Genomic DNA, 12,881 nt, shown 5'->3' with positions numbered 1-12,881 from the left:
GAGAGCAAGCCGCCAGGTCTTGGGATTCAAACTGCAGTCGGCCATGTGGGAGTCCAGTACCTTTAACCATCATGCCACCTGCTGGCCCCAAAATTAAAAATCGGTTTTCCTAGCCACATTTCAGAGGTTCATTAGCCAGGTAGGACTGGTGGCTCCCCTATGGGACAGCTGAGAACAGTGTCCCATCATTGGGCAGCCTTGTGCTTAGTGGTCAGGTTCCCACTTTTTCACATAGACCCTGATTTTCTTTTCTTGGAGGGGTTTTCGCTATAGGGCACGTACGCTCGCCAAACAGACAGAGAGAGGCAGAGAGACAGAAAGCGAGAAATCACCCCCCAGGGGGGATAGTCACGCCGCAATCCCTTCTCCTCCATTCTCCTCTCGGGATCTTGGGCACACATGCACACGTGCCTGGCGTGAGTTTTAAGTCACCGGATCTGGGACGCGAACTGCGGTCGACTATGTGGGAGTCCAGCGACATAGCCGTCACGCTAACTGCTGGTTCCCATAGACCCTGATTTTCAAATCCTTCCTCTCTCTTGTGTGTCAGAGTCCTGTGACTAGTTGGTATTTGCTGGGTGTCAAAGCTGGTGGAGACTGAGTCTGGAGGCCCTTTGTAGTCTGGCTTTGTCCATAGTGAGGGCTCCTGGTGACTGCTTTTGTCACTATGTTCAGAATAATACCTATCCCCAGGGGCTCGGGAAGATTTGACGAGGGACACTGTGTCCCCAGCACAGGCCTGCTCCTTGGGGGAGTGCATGTGGGCCTTTCTTATTCTAAAAGCTTCTTTCCTTAAGGTCAGAGACCACAGCTATAGACTACCTTCTCAGGGGTGTCCAGAGGGTTACCAGCCTGGCGTCCTGGGTTCCCTGTGGATCACCTCATAGACGACGCGGTCACTGGCACGGGGACTACCTCGTCCCCCTGGACAGAGCTGTGGTTGCAGAGACCACAGGTTCTAGGCCCCAGGCTGGGTTTCTGCAGGGAGTCCTTTGCACAGTGCCTGGGCCTTGGGGGGCATTTGCCAGATGGATTTGCTTGGCTGGCCCCGGGAGAGTGAGAACAGTGCCACCTGGCGGGCGCAGTACCTCTAGTGGGCACTGTATCTCTGACTTCTCCTGGCTCTTCCTAAGGAGCCAGCCATGGATTTTAACCACACCCTAAGTGTATGATCTCATCTCAACTCTGTTTCATCAGCAGAGACCCTCCTGATTCCAGGTAGGGCTACACCCACAGATGCCAGGGTTAGGGCTTCTGGGGACACAGGTCAGCCCACACGTTTCCCTCCCCATTCTCCTGGCTCTCAGCCTGTCCCTCCAGCTGTGCCTTCCTCCTCCCCTGGTGCTCCTGACAGCCCCTGGAATTCCCTCCAGCCCTCTATTGCCCCTTAGCTCCCACCCCGCTGGCTCCCATCCTGTGACCGCGCCTTAGCGTCCTGCCTTCCACGCATCTCCTAGGTCCCACAGCCATGTTCCCGGCTGGTGGCCGAGCTGCTCTGCAGATTCTCAGTGCTCCCAGCTGTGGTCACCCATACTGCAGTCTCCTCCACACGGCTCTGTCCTTTCTGCTTTCGGTCTGGAAGGACAGATACCCAAGGAGGGATCTGAATCTCCGCATTCCCAGATCCTGCCCCCTTCCTAGCTCCTGCTCCTCTTTGTCCTTGTAGCCGTGGCTCAGTGCAGACTCGTGCCTCCTTCCTGCTCACCAACTAGGGCTCCCCTGGTTGCCCGTGTGCACCCTCTCATCCATCTTTCTGAAAACATAGGATCTGGGTAGAAACCGCCAGCCCTTGTGTTCAGGCAGTCTTGTCTTCCCACCCTCGGCTTCCCTCCTGCTGTGGAGCTGTCTGCTGCTGGCTGCTCTTCTGCTGTGGCTGGAGTGGTCCCCTGGCTGAGGTCCCTCCCCCCGGTTCACTCCTGGCCCTGTGGGTACCCAGCCTTTCCCGTGGTGTTCACTCATCATCTGCTGCTGCCCTTCTGCATCCACCTGCGCAGCACGGGTGGAGTTTGAGAGAGAGGGAGGTGCAGGGAGTCAAGTGGGTGCACCAAGCTGGCAGCTCAGTGTGACTAGAGGCAGGCTGTGGGCACAGAAGGCTGATGGCCTCGAGCCAGTGACTAGACAGTGGCTGGTTTGTTGTATTGGGTCCACCAGGTCATCCCCAAACCACCTTTGAGTCTGCACCTAGCACTCCAGGGCATTTTGATGTGGGAACACCTAGGCGAGGTCACTGCTCCCCATGTGACCAGGAGCCCTCCAGGCACAGCCTGGGCAGGCCGTCCTATGGGATCTCATGGCCCATGCTCTCTCTTCACAGGCTGGAGCAGCCCTACTTCAGTGCCAACGCCCAGTTTTTCCAGGCGCTGAGCCAGTGCCCCTCACTGCAGCGCCTGTGCCTGGTCTCCCGCAGCGGCACCCTCCAGCCCGACGCCGTGCTGGCCTTCATGGCTCGCTGCCTGCACGTCGTTGTGTGCCACATGTTCACCGGAGAGTCCCTTGCCACCTGCAAGAAACTTCAGCAGTCGCTCCTCCGCAGGTGAGTGGTGTGGCTGGGTGTGCCCTGGGGAGAGGGGGCAGGAGGCCACAGACAGCACCACCGTCCCATGACCTCGTCCCTGAAGGGATCTGGAGTGGCCAACAGCAGTCTCAGAATGAGGGACTCTAGGCAGGGTGGAACGAGAACTGAGGTTGTGGCTGCCTTCTGTGGCAGGACCCCTCTCCCTGGGCCTTCTCTCAGCCACGTGGTTATTTATTTATTTATTTATTTTCTTTTTTGAAGAAGTTTTTGCTATAGGGTACATGCGCTCGCCAGAAAGACAAAGAGACAGACAGAAAGCGAGAAATCACCCCCCAGGGGGAATGACTGTGCCACGGTCCCTTCTCCTCCATTCTTCTCTTGGGATCTTGGACATGCATGCACATGTGCCTAGCATGAGTTTAAGCCACTGGGCCTGGGACTCGAACCACGATCAACTACATGGGAGTCCAGCGACACAGCCATTACACCAACTGCTGGTCCCTTATTTATTTATTTTAATTTGACCAGAGAGGGACAGAGTGAGAGAGAGAGAAGAAAAGTGAGAAAGCAAGCTGCCAGGTCCAGGACTTGAATCACAGTCAGCCTTGTGGGAATCTAGCACCTTTAACTACCATGCCACCTGCTGGCCCCTATTTACTTATTTTTAAACATTTGCTATAGGGCACCTGCAGTCACCAGAGAGAGAGAGAGAGAACCCCCCAGAGGGGACAGTCATGCCACAGTCCCTTCTCTATTTCTCTCTCCTTTTGGGATTTTGGGCATACGTGCACATGTGCCCAGTGTGTCCTTCAAGCTGCCAGGGCCAGGATTTGAGCTGTACAGCCGGCCGCGTGGGACCCAACCATCCCAGTCACCTCACCAATAGCTGTCTCCGCTAATTAAAATGGTTAATTTTCAGTCCTCTCTCTCCCTATTCTTTATTTGTCTGCTTCTCAGCACATAAAATACACATGCCCAAAAACCACCTCCCCAATTTTTACATTAACCTAATTTTAGAAAAATTGCAAAAAAAATAAAGTTCCCAAATATCCTTTGCCCGGCATCCTCTAATGAATCAACATGTACCTGCAGGACTGTTACCAGGACTAGGAAGTTTCCATGCAGCGCCACTCACCAGTCGACCCTTAGAATTTTGTCGGTGTCCTCGCAGTGTCCTCTTCCTGTTCCAGGATGTGATTCAGAGCCCCTCATTGTGTTTCGTTGTCCCCTTAGGTTTCTCTGACCTATGCCAGCTCTTCAGTCTCTTCTTGTCTTTTGTGACACAGGCACCTTTTCTTCTTCTTTTTACAAATTGCCTGAGGATGTGTGTTTATTACCACCGAGACAGAGAGAGAGAGAGAAGAGAACTCCCCGATGGAGCATGGCTGTGCCGCAATCCCTTCTCCCCCACTCTTCCTTCCCATCAGTATTTGGGCACACACATGCTCCTGGCATGTTTTTCAAGTGAGTGGTGGGGATTCAAATTGTAGTCAGTCATGTGGGCCCCTGTTCCCTTAATCATTGTGCTACAGACCAGGCTTGACTTAGGCCCTTTGAAGTGGGCAGCTGCTTTTTAGAGTCCCTCAGTCTGAGTTTGTCTGGTCTTTCCTTTCCTTTCCTTTCCTTTCCTTTCCTTTCCTTTTTCTTTTTCTTTTTTTTTTTTTTTTCAAGTTTTTGCCGTATACTCTGAAGACAGAGAGAGAGAGAGAGGGAGAGAGAGAGAGAAAGAAATCACCCCCCAGGGGGGATGGCCATGCCACAGTCCCGCTCCTCCATTCTCCTCTCAGGATTTTGGGCATGCACACACACATGCTGCCTGGCATGATTTTTAAGCTACCGGGACCAGAACTCAAACCACAGTTGACCATTGTAGGAGTCCAGCACGTTACCCACGACACCATCTGCTGGCCCGTCTGTGTTCTTGTTTTTAAAAATGGTGGTAAGCGCTGGGCGCGTGTGCGTGCGTGCCCAAGATCCCGAGAGGAGAGTGGAGGAGAAGGGATTGTGGCGTGACCATCCCCCCTGGGGGGTGATTTCTCGCTTTCTGTCTCTCTGTCTCTGTCTGTCTGGCGAGCGCACGTGCCCTATAGCAAAAACCTCTCAAAAAAAAAAAAAATGGTGGTAAGGACTGACTCCGTGACAGGAATTAACTGTACAAAGGAAGCTGGCTCTTACGTGCTGATGGGTTTAAATCCTGGCCCTGGCAGCAGCATGCTGGCGGTGTGCGTGAGTGCCCCAGGATCCTGACAGGATGGTGCGTTTGAGGAAGGAGGATTGCAGCTGACCAGGCCTTATTGGGGGGTAGTTTCTCTCTTTCAGTCTCTCTCTCAGACATGTGGATGCAGGTACTCTATCATGAATAAAGGGAAAATTGTGGTAAAATACATGCAGCATAGAATCTATCCTCTTAACCATGTTTAAGTGTGAGTTCAGTGGCAACTCAAACTTTGTCTCATTAAACACTTAATTCCCATCCTCCTCCCCCAGCCCACAGCTACTACTGTTCTACTTTCTGTTCCTATGAATTTAATGACTCTAGGAGCCTCATATAAGTGGATTTACATAGTAATTTTGTGTGTGTCTTATTCTGCTTTCTTTTTTTATTTTTTAAAAAATTGCCAAAGAGCATGTGCACTTGTGGGGGTGTAAGAGAGAGGGAGAGAGCATCCCACAATGGGGCATGGTCATGCGGTAATCCCCTTTCCTCCATTGCTCCATTCTATCAGGATTTGGGGCACACATGCACACGTGCCTGATGTGTCTCTCAACTGCCAGGGCCAGGATTTGAACTGTGGTCAGCCATGTGGGCTCAGGCTCCCTTGGGCACAGTGCTTAACCACTATGCTATGAGGCTGGCCTGAGTTTGCTTTTTTTTTTGCTAGAGGGCCCAGTGCTCACTGGAGAGAATGAAAAAGTACTCCCTATGGGGAATAATCAGACCACAATCCCTTCTCTTCCATCTCTTCCTCCTTTTGGGATTTTGGGCATGCACATACATGCACCTGGTGCTTTTCTTTTCCTTTTTGTTCTTTAGTGCATGTGGGGATTCTCAGGATTCTCTTTTATTTATTTATTTTTTAATTTTTAGAGAGTTTTTTTGCTATAGGGTGCATGTGCTTGCTGTAGAGACAGAGAGAGACAGAAAGACAGAAAGTGGAAAATCATCCCCAGAAGGGATGGCCACACGGCAATTCCTTCTCTTCCATTCTCTTCTTGGGATTTTGGGCATGCATGCACACATGTCTGGTGTGAATTTCAAGCCACCAGGTCTGGGACTTGAACCATGGTCGAGTATGTGGAAGTCCAGCGATGTAACCGTTATGCCATCTGCTGGTCCCTACCTGGTGTTTTTCAAGCTGCTGGATCTAGTACTCAAACCATATAGCTAGCCATATGGGATCCAGCTGCTTAAACCACACCATGCCACTGAGTGGCCCTCAAGCTTGCCTTTTAAATCCTTGAAATATATCAGGTGTCTAGGAGAGACATAGCGTTTGGTTTCCATGTGTTTGTAACATCCTCCATGTATGAAGGCCATGTAGCTTGTGCTCGTCCACGTGGGCGGGTCAGCGCCACTCTCAAGGTGTGGGTTCATTCCTTTTCAATGCTGACTCTACAGTGAACTTGATGCATCTGTTCTCTGAGTGGGTCTTCTGCCCAGTGAGTGTACCTGTACAGGCCTGCCAGGTCCAGGTACATATACTCCTAGGAGTGGAGCGACTGGGGTTTTCAAGAACTTGCCAAATTAGTCTCCAGAGTGATTCTTCTGAGCTCCACTGCCCCCAGCTGGGTGTGAGAGTTCTTTCCCCACATCCTTGCCCTACCTTAGGCATTGTCAGACTTCTAGTTTTTCCCAGTTTATAGATTTTTCAAGGGCGGAGATGTCCTCACGATGTTTGAACTTGGTCTTGTCTGTTCCGAGTGAATGCCGCTCAGTGTGTTAGCAGTTTCTGTCTCCTCATTTGTCCCTCAGGGACTTTCTGGTGGGTTTCTCTGGGAGGGAGAAGGGGAAAGCAGGCACCTGTGTACCTTTGCCGAGGCCTTGGTTGGTGTGCTCCGGCTGTCTGACTTGGTGGCACACATTGCCTATCCTGAGGAGGCTTCTTTTTTTATATATATAATTTTATTTTAACTTTTATTTATCCATTTATTTATTTATTTCAATTTGACCAGAGAGGCACAGAGAAAAAGAAAGCGAGGAAGCAAGCCGCCAGGGCTGGGACCCGAACCACGGTCAGCCATGTGGGAGTCCAGCTCCGTTAACCATCACGCCACCTGCCGGCCCCCTGAGGAGGGTTCTATCCTCTTGGATCTTCTCGGGATCTTGGGCACGCATGCACACGCACCTGACGTGAGTTTAAGCCACCGGGTCCAAGACTCAAACCACAGTTGACTACGTGGGAGTATAACAACATAGCCGTTACACCATCTACTGATCCCTGTCCTCTTGGAATTTCCTGCCTCCTCTATCACTGTTGTTTCAGGTTGCTGTCAGAGTTTAATGACGTGCCTATGCTCTACCCTCATATCCCCAAATCTTCCTAATAACTTTGCTATTTATCCTTTACCTTGACTGAGAACTCAGGTTCAAGGTCTGTTGGTTTGTGCGTGAACTAAAATACAACTAAACAGTCTCTGAGTGACTTCCCTGGTGTCTCACATGAGACTGCAGTACTTGAACTTTGTACGTGCACAGACAGCCCCCAGACTTCCTATAAACACAGTTGCCACTTGGTATTTAACCAGATAAGCCGCCGGGTAGCTTTGGTCAGGGCCAGGTTTACTGTCCCTCTAATAGGGAATGGTGAACTCACTTTTGCCTGCAATTTGTACGAAAGCAGTTAAATGCATGGGGTTCATGAGGGTTCGCTCTAGTAGAATGCTCCAGATTCCCTGAGTTCTCTTACCTGGTTATACCCCCAGGAGTCTTCCTGATCCACAGTGGGCCTGCGAGGGCATCGAATATCAAGTGCAGGAACTCTTGGAGTCTTGGAACCTTCTCTAATAAATTATGTCTAGAAAAGTCAGGAGGGGGTAGATTCTAAGTCTTAAAATAATTGCTTTTATTTCACTTAATAGCTGGTCAGAATCCTTGTCTGGGCTGAGAAAAAATTTAAATCAGCAGTTTTTACCTTTCTCATTTTTTTTTCTTTTTAATCTAGGCTAAAACTGAGATGCAAAGGTTTTTTTTTTTTTTTTTCTTTTTATAGAGGTTTTTGCCTTAGGGTGCATATACTCGCAAGAGAGGTGGGGGGAGGGACCAGCAGTTAGCGTAATGGCTATGTCGCTGGACTCCCACATAGTTGACCACGGTTCGAGTCCCGGACCCGGTGGCTTATACTCACGCCGGGCGCGTGTGCGTGCGTGCCCAAGATCCCGAGAGGAGAATCGAGGAGGAGGGATTGCGGTGTGCCCATCCCCCCTGGGGGGTGATTTCCTGCTTTCTGTCTCTCTGTCTCTCTCTGTCTGTCTGGCGAGTGCACGCGCCCTATAGCAAAAGCCTCTCAAAAAAAAAAAAAAAAAAGTGGTGGGGGGAGAAAGAGAAGGAGAGGGAGACAGACACAGTGAGAGGGAAAGTGAGAAATCACCCCCAGCAGGGATGGCCACATTACAATCTTTTCTTTCCATTCTGCCCCTGGGATCTTGGGCACGCTTGCACTAGCACCTGGCGTGAGTTTCGAGTTGCCAGGTCCTGGACTCAAACTACACAGTCAGCCATGTGGGAATCCAGCGATGTAACCACTATGGCATCTGCCTGCCCACCCCCACTCCTTTTGTTTGTTTTAGAGAGAGAGACTTTTGCTAAAGGGCACAGGTGCTCATCAGAGAGACAGAGACAGAAAGGAAAAAATCACCCCCCTGGGGAATTCTCCTCTTGAGATTTTGGGCATGCACACACGCACGTGTGCTTGGCATGAGTTTTAAGCCACCAGGTCCAGGCCTTAAATCACAGTTGACTATGTGAGAGTCCAGTGACATAACCATTAAGCCATCTGCTGGTCCCTCCCCCACTTTTTTTTCTAATAAGAAAGGTGGGTACAGAGTCCAGCAGGTGGTATGGGGTTAAGAGTGCTGGACTCTCACATGGCTGACCATGATTCGAATCCTGGACCTGGTAGCTTGCTTTCCCACCTCTCTCTCACTCTGTCACTCTCTCACTCTGTCCCTCTATGGTCAAATTAAAAAATAAGTAAATTGGGACCAGCAGTTGGTGTAGGCTATGTCTCTGGACTCCCATGTAGCTGACCATGGTTTGAGTCTCGGACCCAGTGGTTTAAACTCATGTCAGGCACGTGTGTGTGCATGCCCAGGATCCTGAGAGGAGAATGAATAAATAAATAAGTAAATAAATAAATAAAATCATTCTTTAAAAACAAAAAGGAAGGTACATTTTACTTTAAAACTTTTATATACACATAACAACATTTACCATTTTGATCTTTTTGAGAGTTTTTTTGCTGTAGAATGCGTACACTTGCTAGAGAGACAAAGAGACAGAAAGCAATAAACAACCCTCTGGAAGGATGGCCATGCCATAGTCCCTTCTCCATTCTCCTCTCAGGATTTTGGACACTCATATACATGCGCCTGCCATGAGTTTTAAGCCACTGGGTTTGGGATTTGAATTGCTGTCAGCCATGTGTGAGTCCAGGACCTTAACCACCATGCCACCTGCTGGCCCTACCATTTTGTCTTTTTTTTTTTTTTTTTTTAAGAGATTTTTGCTATAGGATACATGTGCTCACTGGAGAGACAGAGAGATAGAAAGTGAGAAATAATCACCTCCTAGAGGGGATGACCACACCATAATTCCTTCTTCCCCATTTTCCTGGATCTTGGGCATGCACATACGTGCCCGGCATGAGTTTTAAGCTGCTGGGTCTGGGACTCGAACTGTGGTCGACCACATGGGACTACAGTACCGTAGCCATTACACCATCTGCTGGTCTCCCCTTCCTCCTTTTAAATCCAAAATGTGTTTATTGGGATGGTTTCCCACTCGTCTTGAGTCAGGTTCTTTTAGTGCTGCTTCCTCCTGAAGGAACATCCTTCTGTAAGCCTCGCGTTTCCTCCTGTAGGCTAGCAGAGGACAGTGGAGCAGCCAGTGCACAGAACTACTGTTTGTGCATGGCTAAAGACTGGTGATTTTACAGCATCCTGGGCACTTCACATCCGTGATGTTGGAATTTGGGCTCTGCACCAGGCGCTGCTTCTTGTGTTTCTTCTTCTCTTCGGGAGAGGGATGAAGGAGCTCCTTTGTGAGTGGCATATTCTCATGGGGAGGTTGTCACTGCCAGAAAGTGGTCCCCCATTTTAATATTTTTTAAAAAGTTTATTCAGGGGCCAGTAGATTGTGTGATGGTTACATTGCCGGACTACCACGTGGTTGACTGCAGTTTGAGTCCTGGACCCGGTGGCTTAAAACTTATGCCAGTGTGTGCGTGCGTGCTCAAAAGGAGAATGGAGGAGAAGGGATTGCGGTGTGACCATCCCCCTGGGAGGTGATTTCTCTCTTTCTGTTTCTCTGGCAAGCACACACACGCTATAGCAAAAATCTCTCTTAAAAAATAAAAGTTTGGGGCTGGCAGCTGGCATGGTGGTTAAAGGCACTTGACTTTCCCATGACTGACCATAGTTCAAGTCCCAGATCTGGTGGCTTGCTTTTTCACTTTCCCTCTCTGTCTTTCTCTGCCTCTCTCTGATCAAACTGGAAAATAGTAATAATAATAAATAAAATTAAAGAAAAATAATTCTTTATAAAAATAAAAGTTTATTCAGTTCATTCTTCCACAAGCAGGAAGGGAGAGGACACTCTCAACAAGGCCTTGACACTGTGCCCCTCCCCAGCCTTCTGCATGTCCTGGATCATGGGCAGGTACATGCCCCGTGTACTCAGGGAGGTCTTTGTACGTGAACTGGGAGTCTTCCCATGTGGGGTTGCCTGGTAGAGTATCGCATTTAACTGCTCTGTCACCACCTGGCATCCTATTCATAGTGTTGTGCAATTGTCACCACTCCCCATTTCCACAACTCTTTTTCATCTTACCAAGCAAAAACCTTGTTCCATTAAACAGGAACTCTGGCCCTCTTTCCCCCTCAGCTTCTGGCAGCCACCCCTCTAGTTTCTGTTTCTGGGAATTGGTGCAAAGAGCTTTTAACTCTGAATTTTCACGTTTCTGCAGTGGGTTTAGATGGAGAAGTTGTGTGTCAAGGTGGTAGGCTTAACAACTCTTCCTTCTCCTGGAGCAGCACCTCCCTCCCTCGGCCCTGTCGTCGGACCCTCAGAGCAGGTCTGTGTCTCCTCGTCTGCTGGTCCCTGTAACCAGGCCTCATCTTCCTGTGAGTGTGGTGCTCCCTGAGTCTGGCTTCCTGCAGTTGAGCAGGAGCCTGAGTGAGCACCCAGAGTGTGACCAGAAGCCAGGAGCAGTGATTCCTGGAGAGACTTTGAGTAGGGGAGGCTTTCTGGGGGAGTGACACATTGAAAGACCTCTCAGGAGAGACACCACTGACCACTGAAGGGGGCCGGGCTCCTTTGAGAGGATTGAGATGACCAGGAGGACTGTGGCTTCCATCCCCTGGCTTTGTGTCCCCGCAGGTAGGGAGAGATGACGGGAAGGAAGCTCCACTCTGCATAGAATCAGGAAGAGCCACCAGCTGGGCGTCTGGAGTCACAGGGCTCTGGCGGCCCTGCTGGTTAGCCCTCAGGGCAGGCTGCTGTCTGCGGTTTGCTGCTGCATTCCTCAGGAATAACCTTAGTCGAGGTCTCTCCCTCCCTGGTTGTGAAAACAGTATGTGTTTATAATACTTTTAAAGTTCACTCTCCATGTCAAACTTTTTTTTTTTTTTTTTTGGTGTGTGTGCACAGGGTTTAACCAGTGCCTGACTGCAAGGTGATTGCCCTGCCTCAGCCTGCCGAGTAGCTGGGACCAGTGTGTACCACTGCACGCAGCTCCAGAGGGTGGGCCGGACTCACCCCAGGCCTCCCACGCATGTCCTACCAGGTCTGGGCTGTGTCGAGCCAGCTTTGAGTGAAAGTTCTGTGGTTCTGTCAACTAGAGTCATCCTGGCCAGCAAAGCCAAGGCTAGATTCTCCTGGTGTTCCATAACCTGATTTTTAAAAACTTGACACCAGCATGTCTTTTGGTCAGTAAGTGAAGACATAGGTGATCTTGGCCGAGGCCTGTGTGGAGTCTGTTATGTGGATGATGTGCTTGGTTCTGGTTTGTGGCTGTGATAGGTGACACGGTTGCTGTGTCATTGGCCTTCTTTCACTTTAGACTTTGAGTTTCCAGCTGTGGAACCTGGGGGAGGCCTGGGCGTGAGCAAGAATGGTACCCCCTGCCACTTCTCTGCATCTCAGTGTCCTCGTGCAGTGGGATGGAGCCAGTGCCTGCAATTGGCAGTTCTAGGAGGGTGGGATGGGCCACAGGCTCTGCGACCTTTAGCTGGGGCCTTTGGGACAGACCATAGCTGTTAGAGGAAGGGGGGAGGGGGTGGGCAGCCGCCCTGCCTCCGTGTTCTCGCGCCACCCACCTGCTCTCCTGCCGGCTGGCTGGCATACGAGGGGCAAATGCTGGGCCCTCAGGTTGGCAGATGCAGACAGCTCTGTGCCCAACACTGCCCTCACTGCTGGAGAGCTTTAGTACCTCCTTACTCCCACCACCCCGCAGCTGGCCCTTGCTCACTGGGGCTCTGGCGGGGCAGGAGGTGATCCTCCTTGGTGATGTGTTCTGCGTCGAGGGCTTGAGAATGGGTCTGCTGGCTCCTCCTGTTGCCCTGGAGTCCAGCCCAGCCCATATGACACTCTCAGCCCCGAAGGGCTAATTTTCCTGCAGAGATGGGTCCTGCGTGGGGAGTTGCTGGTTTCTTCACATGCGTGCACACAGGAGCCACCTGCTGGCCCCTACTAGCAGTACTATTTTTTTTTTTTTTAAAGAGGCTTTACCTAAGGGTGCATGTGCTGCCAGAGGGAGAGAGAGACAGACAGTGAGAAGGAAAGTGAGAAATAACCTCCCAGGGGGCATGGCCATGCCACAATCTCTTCTCCATTCTCCTCGCGAGATCTTGGGCACACACGCACCAAGCATGAGTTTCAGGCCCCAAGTCCGGGACTAGAACGATGGTCAGACATGGGATTCCAGCGATGTAACCATTACACTATCTGCTGGTCCCCAGAGTCCTTAACACACTGCTCCAGCCCAATAGATTGGAGTTGGCCATGGACACCAGTCCCTGATGCAGGCTTTCTGCTCACATGGTCCTCTCTGATCTGACTCCTGGCTCCTTTGACTGCTGCCGCCCCTCGCCCCTCGAAGCCACTCTGGCCTGCGTGGGGCCATGAGCTTCCCTTCCAGCTCCCTAGGGC

General features: G+C 50.8%; 1 protein-coding gene across 2 annotated transcripts in view; it reads left to right on the top strand.

Annotated features, from left to right (window-relative positions):
- The window catches only part of FBXL18 (F-box and leucine rich repeat protein 18), a 51,834-nt gene that overhangs the window by 26,554 nt on the left and 12,399 nt on the right, over positions 1-12,881 (top strand). For both annotated transcript variants that reach the window (XM_006143611.3, XM_014585970.2), the window contains one exon: positions 2,315-2,533. In XM_006143611.3, the coding sequence (XP_006143673.1) occupies positions 2,315-2,533 (219 nt within the window). The remainder of the gene's footprint in view (positions 1-2,314; positions 2,534-12,881) is intronic.

Source organism: Tupaia chinensis, unplaced genomic scaffold (assembly GCF_000334495.1).
Source record: "Tupaia chinensis unplaced genomic scaffold, TupChi_1.0 Scaffold000101_1, whole genome shotgun sequence".
Lineage (NCBI taxonomy): Eukaryota > Metazoa > Chordata > Mammalia > Scandentia > Tupaiidae > Tupaia > Tupaia belangeri.
This window is presented reverse-complemented; position numbering and strand designations above follow the sequence as displayed.